The following is a 19,058-nucleotide window of genomic DNA, read 5'->3' as shown; positions in this document are numbered from 1 at the left end:
TTTCGGCAGCTGAGGAAGATAGGATCACTATCACCACGTGTCATGAGGTGAATGGTTGGCGAATAATGACAAAATCTGTTTCGAGTTTTAACACTCACCAATGACGTGGCCTAATGCTTTTACATCGCAAAATATTCATTTATCAACCAAACTGTTATTCGTCACTCTCTCTCATACCTGTTTTTGACCTTAAACTTCTCCAACTGCCCTTCGAAATAATTTCAATTACCCAAAATTTGCAGCACTTTAAGATTGTTATTCATTACAAAGGACTCGTACCAGTGCCATCGTTAGCTATTGGTTAGGTTCATTCTTCATCTAGACTAATGGCAAGTATTAATCAGTTGGCGGTCTGGAACAATCTAAGCGATAAGGTGGTGCTGGTGACTGGTGCCTCATCCGGCTTAGGTCGACATTTCTCTCTCGACTCGGCGAAAGCCGGTCGCAGATTAATAGTTGCGGCTCGTCGTCTCGACCGTCTTAAATCTCTTTGCGATGAAATCAGCAGTATCATCTCTTCTTCTTCTTCGCCTGCTACCTGCACAGAGCTGAGCGCTCCTCGAGCCGTGCCTCGACGTCTGTGCCGATGGACTCGTCACTTAAAAATCCGTAGAGAAGACTTGGGAGGCGTTTGGGAGGATTGATGTCTTGATCAATAATGCAGGCATTAGAGGTATATTATTGTTTTGTGTTTCTAACTATTTTAATATGTTCAAAATTTTAATTCAAATTCTTAACAGTAATAATATTAAGATGTATCTATTATATTCAGGGACTGTGAAGACACCATTGAATTTGAGTGAAGAGGAGCGGAATGTTGTTATTAAAACAAACTTAACTGGATCCTGGTTGTTGTCAAAATATGTGTGTAATTCGAAACAGGGAGGATCAGTCATAAACATTTCTTCAATTGCTGGTCTTAATGCGCTATAGCCTATTCTTCTTCCAAGGAAGCTCTCAACGCCATGACCAAGGTAATCCATATAATATATATATATATATACTGGTTTTGAAGGATTTCTTTTTAATTCACAAATAAATATTTCCTATGGTCTCTCTGTCAGAATTGAAGTACTAACACTTCCATAACAACATATAATTAAATATTACAGATATAACTTCATATTTTAATTAATTCAACCAATTATTCTAGAAATTAAGTTGGAAATAGTTTAATCAATTATTTCATATTCTAATTATACATCCCCTTGGGCATATGCTTCACTACAAACATAAATTATTTACATACTCTTTAAATCAATCTTGTGTGAAGTTAATTATTATTTTAAATAATAACAGAACTAAGTAATTTCAAAATTTAACTCGGTGAAAAATACTTCAATCAATTCTTTACATATATGCATAAAAATTTTTAAAATTAATAATAAAGTTATAATAATAATTTTTTAAATGATGGCTTTATAATTAGAGTAAGAGTGAATTAATTTAACCTGAATTGTTTAAATCAGAAATAACAAAATTCTAGTTGTAAAACAATGGTTAGTTAAAGTTTCCTACAAAACTATTCTACTACATACATATGGAACTGTAGATCCAGTTTTGACATCACTTATTCGTTATCTCCTTCATGATTTTTCAAATAATGTCACTGGTAATGTATTTATAGTGGATGCAGATTCTACACTTCCTGATATTCTAATATTTTCATCACTTTAATTCATAAAATCAATATGTGTTTAGATTTATAGTATTAATAAAGTGATGAAGTTTTATAGTTTGTAGTTACCTAGATACAGGATCTTCAATGTTTCAATTTTCTTGTTAATGGGTGAAATATGGTTACGAGATTAATACAATACTATTGATCAAATGAGAAAGCTCTTTTTACCATACCAATATTTCATTGATCAAATATTAAAGATAAAGTGATGAAACTTTATAGTTTGTAGTCACCTAGATACATGATCTTCAATGTTTCAATTTTCTTATTAATGGGTGAAATATGATTAGGAGATTAATACAATACTATTGATCAAATGAGAAAGCTCTTTTTTGCCGTATCAAGATGTCATTGATCAAATGTTAAAAATCCTTTGCTCAACCATAACAAAACATATTTTTTGAAATTTTAATTTCAGCCATATTGGGGGGAAAATACTTCTGAGATATTATTAAGTGGAGTGCATAAACCATTACAAAGAAAATATTATTTATCAAGCAATTATTAAATAAATAATGAAGTTAGAATGGTTATATATTGATCAAGTCGGGGGATTGAACATGTTATATTGTTGCTGATTTGGGCACTATGATTGTGGCTTAGGGCCCAGATATAAAGCAAACCTCTCTACTCTCAACCCAATCAGCCCCTTTTACGTGTCTGTCCTTTTTGTTTTTGTTTTATTTTATTTTCTCAATATTTGGAAGGTGCAAGATGGAGCGGATTTTGCCTTGTGTTATTATTGATAAGGAAGAAGGGGAGAGGAGATATGTGGGGAGTGGTGATAGGATTAGGAGCAAAGTGAATGACAGGAAAAGGTCACTTTCCAAAACTATCTGCTCCCATTAATAATAACCTTCACCAAATCAAATTTTCTGCTGTTTATAATATTGTACCCTTCAAGAATTATTGTCTTTCAATTTATGACCCTTCTAATACTTATATATTTCCTTGTAATATGTGTATATATATACATATATATTCCAGCTGTGTAATTTTGTATTTTTTTTTTGGTCCCGAGAAGATGAAAAGGACAGACACTAGACCATTGTGGGACTTCCTTTATTTGAAATTATAATGAAATTTACGTTATTTATTTAGGCTAATAGTTCTTAAACCATCCTTCTAAATGAAACAAGTTTACCCTTCTAACACGAGGGTAGATTTTTTTTTTTTTTTTTTTTTATTAAATGGGTACACAGTCTAATTCATCATGCCATAATGCGTGTGTGTGTGTATATATATATATATATATACATTTTATGAATTTGGCAGTGTAGCAGGTAGGCAGAATCTGCCAAATCTGTTAATAATTGGTTCGATTTGGTAAATCCTGGATCTGTAAACAAAGAAATAGAATAGTGACAAAAAGACAAAAGCCCAAACGTAAAAAAATATACTTGGTGGAATTATTTCTTGCCAACTCTAAAAAAAAAAATATATAAATAAAAATAAATAAAGCAAAAAATGCAGGAACATCTCATCTCCTGTGGGGTACTGACCTTAAACTTCCATGTGCCGTGTCCGATCAAATCAGGTTGCATCACTGGAAGGGGAAAGAAAGAATCTCCGGACGTACAATTCAACTTCTTTCTAAACCATTAAATAGTTTTAATGAGTTTTTACTTCCAGTTAATATAAAAAGTGCAAAAAAACAAAACAAAAAATTATTATTATTATTAACAGGGTAGACATCATTATTTGTTTTAACTTTTAAACCAAAATGCAAATGTTGGTGAATCTTTTTATTTTAAATTGTTTTATGATTAATCATTTATGTCGGCACGGTAGGGACCAATAAATTAATTTTCTAATAACCCATGTGGATATGTAATGGTATACTTAACCATAATCACTCAAATCATTAGCCGCTTACTTTCACACTTAATACTACTACTATATATTTATTCCCAATGCCGCCAGCGGCTTCGATCTTATCTACAAACAGATCAAGATTCACGACGTGTGGCCGAATAAAATCAAAGAAGCAGTGCACCAGTCAGTGGCCTATCAATTTGTTCGCCATAAAATTTCCTCTTATTATTTATTCTCCGTATTACGACGAGAACCAGAAATGTATTATTCTACTACGACCCACCTTTCCTAAAACTAATAATTGTAATACGAGCATTAAAAAAAAAATTATCAGCTTTCGAGCAGAATAATTGCGGAGTCCTACATTTATACTGACCAGTTTTATTAACTTCGCAAGCATAGTTAGCTTTGACCACGTTTATCTATCTATGAATTGCTATTTCTCTTTCCTTTTTTTTTTTTTTTCTTTTCCTTCTTCTGTAAAGATAAAACGAAAGAGAAAAAAGAAAGACGATGCGATGTACGTGGAAGAGAAAAAGAAGAAGGTAGAGACGAGAGGAAAACGAGAATACACGAACGGGGAATGATACAACTAAAACAGAGTAAACAACAACTCCCTTCCATAAAACCACACGATACAACAATCCCCCGTTCCTAGATAACATCATCATTAAAATATCACAAATTTTAAAATTAATGAAACCCTCAAAACAAATTAAATACACCAAAAAAGAAAATCAGAGGGAATACGAAACGACGCCTCCTTTTTCTTTCTTTTCATTCCCACCCATGCAAATGCAATGCAAACCCACTACCAAGTTCCCCTCTCAGTAATCTGCGGTTGGAAGCTGCTCGTGGCTGTGGCTGATGAAGAAGAAATCGTAGATGAGGCCAGCCAGCCCACCGCCTATCAGAGGTCCTGCCCAGTACACCCAGTGGTTGTCCCAGCTCCAGCTCACCACTGCAGGACCGAAGGAGACTGCTGGGTTCATGGAGGCTCCGTCGAAAGCCCCCCCGGCCAAAATGTTTGCGCCCACGATGAAACCGATCGCTATGGGTGCGATTGTTCCAAGACTTCCCTTCTTGGGATCAACGGCCGTGGCATACACGGTGTACACCAACCCGAAGGTCATCACGATCTCGAAAACGAACGCGTTCCACACTCCGACGCCTGACGACAGTGCGAAGGCTGAGGTGGTCTGGATGCACCGAAACAGAAGCAAATATTTTTAGCTAACAGAATAGAACGAAACACAACTACTACCGTAACCAACTTTTGGATGACGGTAAACAAGCAAACTCACCAAGCCGCCTGTGGCGAACTTGAGAAGGGCGCAGGCGGCGACGGATCCAAGGAGCTGAGCTATCCAGTAAAGGATACCACGAAGGAGACTGATGTTTCCTCCGACGAAGGCGCCGAAGGTGACAGCGGGGTTGACGTGGCCTCCGGAGATGTTGGCGCCAACGGCCACGGCCACAAAAAGAGCAAAGGCGTGAGCGATTGCGGCGGCGATGAGGCCGGCGGGAGTGGCGGCTCCGTTGTTGGTGAGCTTGTTAAAGGCCATTCCCGATCCTTCTCCTGCGAAGACGAAGATAAGCATGGATATGAACTCGGCCAAGGCAGCTTTCAGTGCATCTGGGTGGGTTGCCTCCTCGGGCCTCCCTATCGCGATGTTCCTGATCGGCATGTTCGTCTGATTCAGATGAAACGAGGGATGCGTGAGAGGGAGAGAGGTATCTTGGTATGGGCAAGGGTCGAGATGGTTCTGCAAGTACTGGTCTCCACTTCTCAGCTCTTGGCTCTTACTCTTATATCCAGAGAGCGAACTCGTCGATGACCCAGGATAGCCCGTAACCGGTTGAGGATCAAAGAATATTACAATAAGATGTGCAGATGGGGACCCCATTTATTGCGTGTTGTAATGGGCTCGTGTTTGGGGTTACCGGTAGCAGGTCAATGGTAGTGGATGTACAGCGAAGCGCATGCCTAGACGATCTACATATGCCGACACGTGTACATCTGGATAAGGTGACACGTCAGGCTTCGGCAAAAAATGGGTTTTGATTTTTTGCTTCCCGTGTGTTGAAGTGAAATATTAGTTGAAAACTGATTAATTATAAATATATAATTTATGAATATTTTATTTAGTAGTAATAAATAAATTTGTCAGTCTGAAGAGCTTCTTTTTTTTTTTCTTTAACAAAAATAAAATAGATTTCTTCTTTTCTTGCTAAAATAGAATCTTGTATGGGTGAGCCAACGTGAAAGAAAATAAATAAATAAATAATTTCCCACTTGAATTTTTTTTTTTTTTTAAAAAAATAATAAAAAACAACCTTTCTTGTGTAATTTAGTCAATTATTATTACTTTATTATATGATTACGACTTGTTTATAATAAATCAATATTTATTGCCATTATTAATAAAAAGCTGTTTAAGCAAAAAATCTTCAAATAATTGTTTCTTCTGAGAAGGTGAAAGAAAGGCCTGGAAAAAGAGGCATGTGAGAGAGAGAGAGAGAGCACGTAGCCTTTTTAACCAAAACAAAAAGGAGAAGGACTACAGAATCATGCACGTTACCAGGCTGGCACTCTGATTGGTCAGCCACTATTGAGTAACAAACCACTGCTCGCCAGCTGTATCCAATTCACTCCTTCTGTGGTGAGGGCCCGCCACGTGGCTCTCACGTCATTCGGATCTTTGTACTCACCCTCACCCAGACGAGACAACCAGTTTTTCAAATAATTTACAGTGATTCCTCCGTCGTCTCCTTCAAATTTTTATCTTTATCGCAATCTCATTTATTGAGATTGAAAAAACTGATACTGTCGATTTGGGCTTTTGCCGAAGAACAAGCCCATTTTGACAGCACAAAGGAATCAAACATATAAATCCCAAGTCTTGGTTTTTTTTTTTTTTTTTTTTTATCGGAGTAAAATTGTCGCACATCAATGGCCGCCGATTCTTCCTACGAAAAATACGAAATCAGGAAGAGAAACCCAGACCCCAAAACCTCCGCCTTACTGGTCGTCGACATGCAAAACTACTTCGCTTCGATGGCGAAGCCAATTCTCAACAGCGTTCTCACCACCGTCGACCTCTGCCGGCGCGCCTCCATCCCCGTTTTCTTCACCCGCCACCGCCATCGGTCCCCGGCAGATTACGGCATGCTGGGCGAGTGGTGGAACAACCATCTCATCCTCGACGGCACCCCCGAAGCCGAGCTCTTGCCAGAAATCGCAAGGCTTGCCAGCGCCGAGCAGGTGGTGGAGAAGACCACTTACAGCGCGTTTGGGAAGACGGGCCTGCAGGGGCGGTTGGCGGAGATGGGGGTCGAAGAGGTCATCGTGACGGGCGTGATGACGAATCTGTGCTGCGAAACGACGTCGCGCGATGCTTTCGTGAGAGGGTTTAGGGTGTTCTTCTCGACGGATGCGACTGCAACTTCGGATCCGGAATTGCACGAATCGACCTTGAAGAATTTGGCCTATGGGTTTGCTTATCTGGTTGACTGCAACAGGCTTCGACGGGGACTTTTTGGGAATTAAGTTTTATTTTGGGTGGGTTTTAAATAAATAAATAAATAAATAAATTTTGTGGACATTATACGTAAATAGTTCGAGAATTATTACATATTGTTTTAATTAATTAATTTTGTACGCTTAAATATTATATACCCAGAGTGAGTATGTATGTATATATATAGCTATTTGAATGATTCAAACAAAATATAGATTGACTCTGCCCTGCATGTGTACAATCAATTATAAAGATAACGATACATTAATCGGAGTAGTATATTATAATACAATTTATTCCTTTCTTAAGCAGCATATATATATATATATATATATACACAGCCAATAAGAAGCAATTACATGAAAATTATTAGAAGAAGAGTTGAAACCACAACAAAAAGAAAAAACACGTACACGTAAATGGGAGGATGCTTTACTTTGAGTGAGTAACAAGAGGCTCTCATTCTCGTAGTATAATTTCCGCACGTCAGGAATATCCATTGAACACTCTTCTTCTTCTCTCCTTCCTTGACGCAGACGCAGACGCAGACGCAGAACACAAACGCAATGCCTTGTCACTTAATACTATTACACAAACCTCACCCTCCAAAAAAGAACCTCTAGCTATTATGATATTATTGGATTACTTAACTCTCAACTGGGACATTAATCAATTGAACTTAATGGAAAAGCAGTACCCACGATCATCACCCCCGTCTGTCGGCCTTACCGAAGCCACTCCAATCATTGGTTAATTCATAATGTATATAATTTATATATGTGGGTATAGACTGTACATGTTGTGTTGGTTGAGGTGGGTCAACTGTACACCTTCATTAACTCTGTCTTATATGCATTATTTCTCAAGAAATCCCAGTACTGCTACTGGTATAAACTCATTCATTAAATGATGTAATTTTCAATATTAAAGAGTTAGAGCTACCAGAAATTGAAGCAGAGGAGGGTGTTGGTAAATTGATCAAAATAAGCCAGCATTAGGTGTTTGGTGTGGAATTAAATTAAACGGTTGGTAAGTAGAGTTAGTTAAAAGAGCTAAGAGAGTAAGAATAAAAATAAAATGGATGAAGAAGAGAAAGGAAAAAAGAGCCGCAAATTCTGTGGTTCCAGGCTTGCAAACCAATCCTCCAGAAAGCTATCTTTACTAAAAAGTAATGGGTTTGCTTCAAACCCAACCGAATCTCACTCCTCTCCTCGCTCTCTCTAATCTCTATCTTAACTCATACAATCCTTCTCTCTCTCCCTCCCTCCCTCCCCATGTATATAAAAACAATTTTCCCTCCTATATATGCACACACACACACACACCAAATTAGCTTCCAAGCTTGGAAAACGCAAGACTGTCAACCACAAAACGCGCCTAACTGTAAACTTGTACACACAGACACTTTCTCTCTATATAACACCCACTCTTCTATACTTTGCTTCCTCCATTTCTCTCTCTCTCTCTCTCTCTCTCAATCTCTGGGTGTGTCCGGGGAATTATACACATACCCACATGACGATGGAGGCTCAAGACGAAGTTATAGGCTGCAGCAGCACAGATCAGACGCAAGTCATCAAAGGCAAACGCACCAAACGCCCAAGACCTACCTCTCCTCTCAACGTCACCGCTTCTTCCCTCGCCCAAAATCCCAGGTTAATCAACGATGACCCTCGGGACCTCGATCGCCTAACGCTCTCTTCACCCGATCACGATGAATTTACGCACAGTGATGATACCACCGAGGAGGAACAAGACATGGCTAATTGCTTGATCCTTCTGGCTCAGGGTCGTCGTCGTCCGATTATATCTTCATCAGTTGCAGAATTCTCGCTTGCTACCAAGTCTCCCCCTGCAACTGGGTTGTACGTCTACCAGTGCAAGACGTGTGACCGATGCTTCCCTTCTTTCCAAGCGCTGGGCGGACACCGAGCGAGTCACAAGAAACCGGCCAAGACTCATTGCAACGACGAAAAGATGGTGGTCATGCAAGCAGATGGCTTTGTCAATAACACCAGCAACTCACTATCGCTGCAAATAGCGAATAGGGAGGCGGCCAAGTCTAATAAGGTTCACGAGTGTTCTATTTGTGGCGCTGAGTTCTCCTCCGGCCAGGCTTTGGGAGGCCACATGAGGCGTCATAGAATCGCAGCGACGACGACGACGACGACGACGACTTCTTCTTCTGCAACGGGGTTCGGTAATATCCATTCACCAGAATCCAAAAAACCCAGAAATGTTCTAGAATTAGACCTTAACCTTCCTGCACCAGAAGTCGATCAATTAGATCAACCCAAGTTTGCCTTTTCGTCCAAGGAACAAATACTCGTCTTCTCTCCTCCTCCTTTGGTTGGTTGCCATTACTAACTATACCCACCCTTAATTAAACTCCTAATCAATTGTATAATTCATTCTTTTTATGTTAACATTGATTGCTTAATCTCACAATTGTAATTGGAGATTCTTTATTCTTTCAATTCTGTTAGTATTTGTCTGTGTTCATGTTAATTAGTTTATCATCTCCTGTAAATGGCTGGCATTTGATTCACCAGAACTTTTCTAATAGAAAAGGTTGTTAAGTCTGAAGTTATTCATAAGAGGCATGAGAATTGGAATCTTGAGGGGTAACCTAAAGTGGTGGATTAGGTTGTGTTTTGTTGTTTGGTTTGCAAGAAAAGCTAAAAGATGTCTGTTTCATTTAATATGACAAATTAACCACCCAGAGAGAGAGAGAGAGAGACGATGATGATGATGAGAATCAAGGCCACTACTAATTAACTGCTCCACCTCTACCGCTTTCATCCATAATCGGTCTGCCCACACTCACCACATGCTCGGGCGTGTATATATATTACAAAACCATTTATTTTCTAACTCATCATTTCCACAATTCAGAAACCTAGTAAGATTAAAATATATATATATATATATATATGTAAATATAATATAGATGTATATGTATTCGTGTTGTCAGTTGGTAACTTTCTTTCGAAGTTGCCAAATCATAATAGCTAATAAATTAATCAAAGAAGCAAAATTAGTGAAATTATATATATATATATATATATATATATCTAAACTTGAGCACTAAGAATGATTGGTATTGTGATGCATGCAGTTAGCTGCTAGTGCTTCTACCAGCTGGAGAGAGACAAATTTACGTTATGAGTAAACTTTGGAATCTAAATAAAATATTATACTTATGGTGAAAATAAATATCACATGCATTACTGTAATATTTTATTTACTCCTCCTCAACTGGCTTTCGTTTATGTTGGAAAAAATTTACACCTGTTACCATCTTTCATGGCGAGACCAAAGAAGGCAAGATTTCCTTTTTAGCTTCTTCTTCTACTGCTGCAAGTTGCAGTTCACCAGCCTCTCCGACGGACTTTATCATCAAAATATTTTCCATGAAACCCAGCAGCTAAAATACAAGTAAAAGTGCAAAATTCCTTTTATTTATTTATTTTTATAAATATTAAAAATATCTAAATAATCAAATTCAAGTCAAATCTTATGTTTTCATGCCCAACCCATAAAAGCTCAAATTGCGTACTCGAACTCCATTTCATTGTACGAATTGGGTTGCCGTGAGCTTTTTAGTTTGGGCTCATAAAAGACTGAATAAGCACATATGGCGAAGTAGCCCAGTCCACAAGGGTTCTGCTGTGAGCTTCAAGTCAGTTAAGGCGACGACGGAATATAGCCCCTCGCGTCTTCACAAAAACTCATACAGCAACGCAAACGCAAACCAAGAGGATACAACCAAAATGGCCGTTCCGGGGAGGCGTAACGGCCTATTGGAAGAAGATGATGATGGTTTCATAGATGAGAATGCTGTCTTCGAGGAAGACGCAGTCGATGCTGACCTCGACTTTGAGCTTCCGGTGCACCTCCGCGACTTCAGCACCGCCGCTCAGATCGGCGATGTCGACGCACTGCGGCTCGCTATTGGTCGTCCACATTTTTCCTTTTATTCTTCTACTTCACTTGTTCTTTTAGTTTTCGTTTTCTTTTTAGTTCTTACTCATTTACTCAACTGCTTGAACTATTCAATTATTGTGGTTGTGTCGGTTCCCTCACATATCCTCCATTTTCTGTTTGAAGGTGAAACCCTAGGGTTTTACCCAATTTTTCATGGTTTTCTTTTTCCTTTATTATGTGGTATGGATGATACTTTTTGTTTCCTAAAGCATTAAAAAATATCATCAAGGGAAGGGGGGGCCCTTTTCCTTTTTGTTTTTCCGCACATTTGAATTTATTTGATTGTTTGAGCCATATCCTATCAGGAATTATTTTGGGTTCTTTGAACTGGATCCTATCAATTGTGTTTGATTTCATGGAGTTGCAATAGATTATCCGTTTTGTGTTGGTGAAATTATTAGTTTTAATTTTGGAACCCAAAGCACCTATTCCTGTTAGCTGTTTGTGTTGGGCATATGGTTTTCACAATCTGCTTACTTGTATAGAAGCCTTGATTTGTTTGAGTTAATAATGTAACAGACAGCAGACCAGTGAGTAGTATTCTGCTTATAACAAACTCTCAAGGAGATGTTTTTATATTTGACACCTAGTATTGTCAAATATAAGCCTGACACTGGTTTGCTTCATGTTACATATTTTTTTGATTGCTCTTCTATGAGTTTTTTGGCCTTGGAAGCTATGTATCTTTGATTTTTAGATAAATAGTCTTGCGTTCAGTTTTCGGGCTGCAAGTACACAATGAAATTTGTGGAAATCAATACTCACTGCTCTAGTTAGAATCTGTAAGTTTCAAATTGAATTATCTATTGGAAGTTCTCTACTTGTTTCAACTTCCAGTATGGATGAAAGTTTGTTCTCTGGGCATATGTCATTCTTTTTTGGATTTGAAATTAAGGGATATTAGCAGCCGATCCAGTATAACCTGAAATAAAGCAGGTAATGGGCTATAGCAGTGGCTGAAGTTACTTGGTGAATCTAATGAATTTTGGGGTTGGACATCTACACTGGAACATGGTTGTGGAGTAGGAAGGGGCAGGTAGTTTTGAGGCTAAAAGTGCTCTGGTGAGGTAAACGACAGGGTAATTGTTGCTTGTAGGAATACAAACCTGGCAAAGCTGGGATATAAAAGGATTTGAATTGAGCATGAAAGAAGAATATAAGTCTTAGGAATTTGGTGTCTTATGATTAATTCAAATTGTTTTTTGACCACACCACTTTTGTTTTACATTTTAAATTCTGATTCTGGAGACCTATTCTGTATTCCCAATGGGATGTGCATTTCAAGATTAACGTCCTCTTGCATGTGCTTGCCTTCTTGAGTCTAAACTCTTGTCTGATAGCTCCTTGGTCAACAATTGCTTGCATATACTCTTTGGATCTAATTGTCTCTAATACATAATATCTCTTAGTTTTCTATGTTTTTTTTCTAATGATACATTATTTTGCTGAATACCATAGATAATCTGACTGGAAGCATTGATGAACCAGTGGAAGATTCGGATACAGCTCTACATCTGGCCTGTCTCTATGGCTATCTGCCTTGCGTCCAGGTCTTTTGCCATATATTGTTCTTTGTTAGTTGTTTATCACTTCCATACAGCAGTCAACCAGAAGTGTACTAATTAACTCTTTCAAAATAGTTGCTCTTGGAAAAAGGTGCTAGCTTGGAGGTTAAGGATGAAGATGGAGCAATTCCTTTGCATGATGCGTGTGCTGGGGGTAGGCTTAATCTTGTTGTTTTTCTCAGGACCTTAGTGTTATTTTGCCTGAATATATAGCCTCATATGTGTAAATTTATGTATTGACTTTCTATTCTCCTTCCTTTTACTAATAAATATCCAGGTTTCACTGAGATAGTAGAGTTTATTCTTAATAGAGCTAATGGTGCCGAACATGTGAAAAGGATGCTAGAGACTGTGGACGTGGAAGGTGATACTGTAAGTTTGACATTAACTTCAACTGGCCTTGAGGTCTTATTTGGGTGGTTAGTTTCATTGAATAGCTTATTGAAATTGTAGACCACTCAGTGAAAAATAAATGAATCATCTTTCTTGCTTGGTACGCTTGGTCTCTTGGAGGCTAAAATTTTCTTGCTGCGCTTTTTGTGTGGCTTTTATTGTTTCCAGCCTCTTCATCATGCGGCAAGAGGTGAACATGTAGATGTAATAAGGTTGTTGCTGGGCTCTGGAGCTTCTCCTACAAAGAGAAATATATACGGCAAGGTTAGTTTAAAACAACTTTTTCTTTTGCAGTAGTTGTTCATTATCTGTTTGTAACTAGCAGTTGCTGGCAGACACCTAGTGAGCTAGCTGATCCAGGCACTGAGGCCAAGCGAGTATTAGAAGCAGCTTGAAGATCTATGGCTTGCTAAAGAACCGCTTTGCCCATTGGCGGAAGAAAGTTCAGAATCTGTACTGACTGTGGAAGGAGTTGTTGCTTGTGAAAGGAGAAAAAGAAATGGTGTTTGGAGATTTGAGTAGTTTAAATAGTTTATTTTAAAGCCCTCTTTTATTTAACAAAAGAGGGCACACAGATGATAGATAAGAGTTTAAACTCATAATGTGTTTGTAAACTGAGATTGAAGATGTTATATTAATTAAAGGCGCAATTGGATGATATTGAGTTGGAAAAAGATCATGGAGGAGGAATTCTGATTGTATTGGTGGAAGTGGCTGATGGGAATCTATTATGAAAAACTAATACCAGTTGTTGAATTCTTAAATCTCTTGGTTAAAATACTGAAAACCATTGTCTTGTCTTTAGTATATTAACCTCTAAAGTAGATAAGACCATGTCTTAAAGGTTGGTGCAAGACTGCGTCTTCCCACTATGAGTGGCCGAACCAGGATTGACTCATGTCCTTAGCGGTGAGATTCTTGAACCTTAAAACCACTTGGTAATTTAGTACAAACAACTAAATAAATGGATGAACTTCGTGGGAAATTACAAAATCTATTGCGCCAGAAAAGGAAATTAATTGTTCGCCCAAAAAATTTAAGAAGGCTTCGTTACGCGCATGACTGACTGTCAAGCTTCCTCCCACCAATCGCCTGTCACCACGTTGCCGCACCACTAAAACCAGCCTGTTCCTCGTTGCATCCAAGCCCTACCAAGCCAAAAAATTAAAAATAATGATTTTTTTTACTCTGGTTTTCTAATCTATAAGAGTCCCACAAAAGACTGAAAACGGGGATTGCTCTCTCCTTTCTCCATACTCAATTGACAGTGAAGAAAAAGAGGACTGGTGTTAATTCCCTGCTTGGCTTCTCTCCTGGCTTGCGAGGGGGGTCTCGAGCCTGCAGATCTCAATTTTACCCCTTCGCTGTAAGAGGTGTCTCAGAAATTCGGTTACCCTCAAAAAGTAGCGGCTTCGAAATGGCGGCTCCGCCGGCTAGAGCTCGTGCTGACTATGATTACCTTATCAAACTGCTTCTCATCGGCGACAGCGGCAAGTCTCTCTTTCATGATATCAACCTGTTATATTAGCTTTCACTTAGTTTCTGTTTAGTTTTGTTTTGTTTGTTTGTTTGTTTGCTTGCATGCTTTTTCCCTCTTTCTATCATTTCTCTTTAACTTTGGATTAGGGTTTAGCTATTTTTATTTGATAGCAGTTTGTATTGATCACTTTTGGAGGATTACGATTTGGTTTTTTTACCAGTTGACTCGCCACTCCCTACTTTAATTGAAATTGCATTTGCCAAGTTTTGGTAGGAAATTGAGCTCATTGTTCTTTGGTTACTGAGAATTAAAAAAAAGAAGACAATAATCGATACTCTGTAATCTATCGACTTCCCGTTGCTTGTACTTTTTTCTTGTTTCTTTTCTAACGTTGTCCTATTAAAAGATTCAAATGAAACTTCAGCATCCTTGATTTTGTAATGTCTGTTTTTAGGGAAATTTCAACATTCTTGGTGTGCTTTTCTTTTCTGCTTTAAATCTTAACTTCTTCATCCTGTCCTGGAAATTCCCCTCAAAAGGCCTTATATTACATCGATGAAATGTTTGGTTGGAAAAGCATCCGAGTAGTTTATTCCCTGGGCTTGTAGTTTGACTACGTGTTGTTATCACGCGATGTTGTGAAGATCTATAGTTAGTGCTGAGTAACAGACTCTTCTTGTTGGTATGCTCAGTTATGATCTGTTAAAATTTTGTGCACCAGATCCAGCCAGCCATCCAGGCTTGCATTTGAGGGCCGAATCATATCTTTCTTGGATCTTTTATCTGTAATTCGTCATCAATTCAAATGGATTTTATATGCAAACTCAATTTGTTTTATTTTAACTTTGATAGTAAATCGCCCTATTGCATAGGAAATCAGCAGATGTTGATATGTCTTACAATTAGGATGTGAAGTCATTTCCATCTATTTAAGCAATCGGTTTAACCTTATACAGGCGTGGGAAAAAGTTGCTTACTGCTGCGTTTCTCAGATGATTCTTTTACCACAAGTTTCATCACAACAATCGGGTGAGTTCTTAAGTTTTAATGTTTATTAAAGTTATTATTTTATAATTTTCTCCAGTTTTTTGAGATGTAATACTTCTATCAGGATTGACTTTAAGATACGGACAGTTGAACTTGATGGGAAGCGCATCAAATTGCAAATATGGGATACTGCTGGACAAGAACGTTTTAGGACAATTACAACAGGTAAACTACTATTTTTTCTGGTAACCTTGGGGTTTTTTGCGATGCAACTAAATAATGTTCTTGTTGAATTTGTGTGGTAACTATTTTTTACAAGAAAAGAAGAAATTGTATTTTGAACAGCACCAATACGAGTAACTCAAGTACAACTTACTTTAAGCCAAAAAGTCAGTGAACTCTAAAAGTTACTTTGCATACGCAATAGAACTGTCCATTGACTCCAAGTTAAGTATATCACCTGTCTTTATAAACGGAATTGTTAACTCCTCCAAGGACGTCTATATTCCTTTTCTTCTTGACATCCAAGTATAGATATGGAATTACAGAATTTCCTCTCCTTTGCTTTTTGGAGGCACTCGAATTCTTAATACCTGTATTTCTTTTACACCTAATTGCCATAAACCATCCAAGGCCAAAATATTGAACGTGTTGTCTTCCATATCCAATTCAAATTGGTAGTTCATGCCATTCATTCCTTGGCATGCCAAAGTACACTTTTATCATTCTAGAATTGAAGATATAAGTGGAGTTGATTCAATTACGCATCAAATACATAACTTGTCATTTGATTGTGCAGAATAGATATTTTTGTTTATTAATTAGTTTGATCTATGGAAAGGGGGAAGAATATTGTAATTGTTTTTTTTTTTTTTGTGTTCATTGCCTATCTGTGCACATAGCGGAAAAACACCTGCAAGATGTTTGCGTATGCAGACAATTCTATACTTTTTTTTTAGGTGGAGTCACAATCCACTGCAATTGGCCTGTAATAGATTTTTTTTTTGAAATAGTGTGAAATGTATATTACTATAGGCATCAACGGGGTGCCACCCATATACAAAAAATTTACATGTCAATCAAATTATCTACAAGGTTGGTTAATTCTTCCATTAAACAAAGAGGCTGACCTCGTAACAAAAAACCAAAAGTCTGAAATCATTTAATCTTAAGTATATCAAGACCATTAGCATCCTCAACCCCATCAAAAGCTTTCTTATTCCTCTCCTCGCACACCACCCAAAATATGGTTAGAGGGATAATCTCCACCTATTTCCTTCGACCAGTGATGCCCCTCCAAGCCCAAATTTTGACCCTCACTGAACCTGCCGTGACCCGATTGATTCCAAGCAGACCATAAACCATAGTCCATGACTTGTGAATTACTAGGCATCAAAGCAAAAGATGATTGCAAGTCTCCTCTGCCCTCTTGCCTAAATTACATGCATTGACCAGTATCTTTCCCCTCTTCTCAGATTATCAATATTCAAATAACATTCTCTAATTGCCTCCCAAGCAAAAAGCGAAACTTGGGGAGGTATTCTAGGCTTCCACATCGCAATTGGGCTGTAATATGCTAAAGATGACTTTCTTCCGGGAATCTGCTTAGAGTGGTAAATTGTCTAAATCCTATTTATCCAGTGGTCGAAAATGCATAATATCTGAATTTGCTTTTAGATCAGTTGGTGATACCATTTATATGTATATTTTCTTAAAGTTATCTTGGGTGGCTGTTCATGTACACTGTGTAAAAAAATGAGTAAAAGAATAGAAATGAAAGGAAGAAAATATTTTCAAAAGAAATGAAGGGAAATGCATGTTCTTACTTGTCAGTACTTTATTAATAAAATGACAAGTTACAAATAAGGATAAGATATGGAATTAACCATTAAAAGTTCTAAGTATATTTCTTCCCCTTTCTTTTCTCCCAATATGAGGAAATTAAAAAATTGAATTTTGAAGAGGAAGAAAGAGAAGCAAGAGATAGTCACAATCGTTTCTTTACCTTTGCTAGATTTTTTCTTAAGAAATATTTTATCCAGACCATAGGAAACGATGGTGGATGGTACCTTATCTCCTTTCAGTTCCCCTTACTTTTCTCAATCCAAACCTAGTGATAGGGACTTGCTGGATGATCATAGTTGATGCCTATATAGCTCAAGTTTTTTTTTAAGTGCTCTCTCTCTCATGTATTGTCTCCTTTTCTTTTGTAGCTTATTACAGGGGAGCCATGGGCATATTGCTGGTTTATGATGTAACAGATGAGTCCTCTTTCAATAGTATGTTCTTTTCTTTTTTCCATTAATGTCTATTTTCCCTTATGGTTTGTCTTTCCCGAAAGAAGCTTCTCATGCCTATGATCTTTGGTGCAACTTCATTTAGACATCAGGAACTGGATCAGGAACATCGAGCAGCATGCCTCAGATAACGTCAACAAAATATTAGTTGGCAATAAAGCTGACATGGATGAAAGCAAAAGAGTAATGAATTTAATTCATCTAAGAACATCACTTGTGCTGTATTCCGGGTTTCAGTGGTCATTGATTTTGATCTCTCATTGTAGGCTGTCCCTACATCAAAAGGTCAGGCATTAGCTGATGAATATGGTATCAAATTTTTTGAGACGGTGAGTCCGATGATTTATCCTTTTTAAACTCAAATCCCCAATATGATTTTGGGTAGGATTGACACTCTTTAAACTCTCTGAGCAGAGTGCAAAGACAAACTTCAATGTGGAGCAGGTCTTCTTTTCAATTGCAAGAGACATAAAGCAAAGACTTTCTGAAACTGACGCAAAACAAGAGGTAAATAATGTCTTTCCCCATAAATAAACCTTGTTTCAGGAACGGCAACACTATCCACATTACTCGGTTCACTATTGTTCTTGCAGCCTCAGACCATCAAGATCAGTAAACCGGATACTGCAAAAGGTTCTGGCGCAACTGCTCCAGAAAAATCAGCATGCTGCGGTTCTTGATCCAATATAAGTAGGATGACTGTTCGGCTGCCACATGCATGCATTATTTATCTGCACCGCGGAAGTTGTGCCAGTTAGCCGAAGAAGCCAGTTGGTTATTCAGATAAAAAGATATGTGGGAGAACTTTTAAACGCTTTATGTGATTTATTATGTACCTGACCTGGAGCCTGAAAAAGTTATTAGGATCTGAGTATGGCACATTACATCGTGTTGCCAACAGTCAGTTATTACTTGGTAAGTAGTCATAGCTGCTTGGAATTCTAGATTTTTCTTCCCAGTCATGTTTGGCCTGCAATTATTTATAATAGACCAGAGAATTTCCAGCGGTTCAGCATATTGCTTTTCCTCAAAAGCATTGAAATAATGGAAAAATTCTTATTAGCTAGTTCTGCTCTGATGTGCTGACAGTGAGTCTTATCACCAAGAGCCTTTGCCCTCCATATATATATATATACACACACACACATACATATATATATATATATATGCATATGTGAGTATGATCCATTTTATTTTTTGTTGGGGGGGGGGGGGGGGGGGGGAGAGCCTCGTTGGGTTGGATTTAACACAGATAATGCTCTTCATCTCATAGTGGCTGATAAGCAATTAATTACTCAAGAAATTCAATTTAAAGTGGAGAATTTATATAAA

The 19,058-nt window shown here is 37.8% G+C and overlaps 5 protein-coding genes and 1 pseudogene across 6 annotated transcripts; 5 read left to right on the top strand and 1 right to left on the bottom strand.

Moving 5' to 3' along the window:
* Nucleotides 1–95: 95 nt before the first annotated feature.
* On the top strand, nt 96–1,607 carry LOC148252833 (uncharacterized; annotated as a pseudogene). Its single transcript, XR_015813836.1, has 2 exons — nt 96–673; nt 773–1,607. The product of XR_015813836.1 is annotated as an uncharacterized LOC148252833 (transcript).
* A 2,458-nt stretch (nt 1,608–4,065) lies between these two features.
* GAMMA-TIP (gamma tonoplast intrinsic protein) lies at nt 4,066–5,297 on the bottom strand. The gene is made up of 2 exons (XM_022037657.2): nt 4,801–5,297; nt 4,066–4,695 (listed from the first exon to the last, which is right to left on the bottom strand). The coding sequence occupies exons 1-2, from the start codon at nt 5,182–5,184 to the stop codon at nt 4,324–4,326; spliced, it is 756 nt and encodes a 251-aa protein (XP_021893349.2). The 5' UTR covers nt 5,185–5,297; the 3' UTR covers nt 4,066–4,323.
* A 1,009-nt stretch (nt 5,298–6,306) lies between these two features.
* LOC110811237 (nicotinamidase 2-like) lies at nt 6,307–7,319 on the top strand. The gene has a single exon (XM_022037658.2). It carries the CDS (start codon nt 6,450–6,452, stop codon nt 7,044–7,046), a length of 597 nt encoding a protein of 198 aa, XP_021893350.2. The 5' UTR covers nt 6,307–6,449; the 3' UTR covers nt 7,047–7,319.
* Nucleotides 7,320–8,026: 707 nt separating this feature from the next.
* LOC110811273 (zinc finger protein ZAT5-like) lies at nt 8,027–9,719 on the top strand. Its single transcript, XM_022037702.2, has one exon. The coding sequence runs from the start codon at nt 8,323–8,325 to the stop codon at nt 9,382–9,384; it is 1,062 nt and encodes a 353-aa protein (XP_021893394.2). The 5' UTR covers nt 8,027–8,322; the 3' UTR covers nt 9,385–9,719.
* Nucleotides 9,720–10,716: 997 nt separating this feature from the next.
* On the top strand, nt 10,717–13,620 carry LOC110811235 (Ankyrin repeat family protein). The gene is made up of 6 exons (XM_022037656.2): nt 10,717–10,974; nt 12,463–12,554; nt 12,645–12,723; nt 12,847–12,941; nt 13,131–13,226; nt 13,298–13,620. The coding sequence occupies exons 1-6, from the start codon at nt 10,791–10,793 to the stop codon at nt 13,355–13,357; spliced, it is 606 nt and encodes a 201-aa protein (XP_021893348.1). The 5' UTR covers nt 10,717–10,790; the 3' UTR covers nt 13,358–13,620.
* A 557-nt stretch (nt 13,621–14,177) lies between these two features.
* Nucleotides 14,178–18,792, top strand: LOC110811234 (ras-related protein RABE1c-like). The gene is made up of 8 exons (XM_022037654.2): nt 14,178–14,452; nt 15,399–15,471; nt 15,554–15,654; nt 17,643–17,708; nt 17,812–17,909; nt 17,993–18,055; nt 18,141–18,233; nt 18,320–18,792. The coding sequence occupies exons 1-8, from the start codon at nt 14,380–14,382 to the stop codon at nt 18,404–18,406; spliced, it is 654 nt and encodes a 217-aa protein (XP_021893346.1). The 5' UTR covers nt 14,178–14,379; the 3' UTR covers nt 18,407–18,792.
* Nucleotides 18,793–19,058: the final 266 nt, after the last annotated feature.

This window comes from Carica papaya, chromosome 8, assembly GCF_054855325.1.
Source record: "Carica papaya isolate Zhongbai chromosome 8, ASM5485532v1, whole genome shotgun sequence".
Taxonomy (NCBI): Eukaryota; Viridiplantae; Streptophyta; class Magnoliopsida; order Brassicales; family Caricaceae; genus Carica; species Carica papaya.
Note: the sequence above shows the minus strand (reverse complement) of the source record. Positions and strands in the feature narration are given on the sequence as shown.

Excerpts from the sequence above, each read along its gene's own strand:
- GAMMA-TIP (XM_022037657.2), bottom strand. The coding sequence starts at position 5,184 with ATGCCGATCAGGAACATCGCGATAGGGAGGCCCGAGGAGGCAACCCAC. Across the intron at positions 4,696-4,800 it reads AGTTCGCCACAGGCGGCTTG|ACCACCTCAGCCTTCGCACT; the intron begins GTGAGTTTGCTT and ends CGGTGCATCCAG.
- LOC110811237 (XM_022037658.2), top strand. The coding sequence starts at position 6,450 with ATGGCCGCCGATTCTTCCTACGAAAAATACGAAATCAGGAAGAGAAAC.
- LOC110811273 (XM_022037702.2), top strand. The coding sequence starts at position 8,323 with ATGCACACACACACACACACCAAATTAGCTTCCAAGCTTGGAAAACGC.
- LOC110811235 (XM_022037656.2), top strand. The coding sequence starts at position 10,791 with ATGGCCGTTCCGGGGAGGCGTAACGGCCTATTGGAAGAAGATGATGAT. Across the intron at positions 12,555-12,644 it reads GCTATCTGCCTTGCGTCCAG|TTGCTCTTGGAAAAAGGTGC; the intron begins GTCTTTTGCCAT and ends CTTTCAAAATAG. Across the intron at positions 12,942-13,130 it reads TGGACGTGGAAGGTGATACT|CCTCTTCATCATGCGGCAAG; the intron begins GTAAGTTTGACA and ends TATTGTTTCCAG.
- LOC110811234 (XM_022037654.2), top strand. The coding sequence starts at position 14,380 with ATGGCGGCTCCGCCGGCTAGAGCTCGTGCTGACTATGATTACCTTATC. Across the intron at positions 14,453-15,398 it reads GCTTCTCATCGGCGACAGCG|GCGTGGGAAAAAGTTGCTTA; the intron begins GCAAGTCTCTCT and ends AACCTTATACAG. Across the intron at positions 15,655-17,642 it reads TTTTAGGACAATTACAACAG|CTTATTACAGGGGAGCCATG; the intron begins GTAAACTACTAT and ends TTTCTTTTGTAG.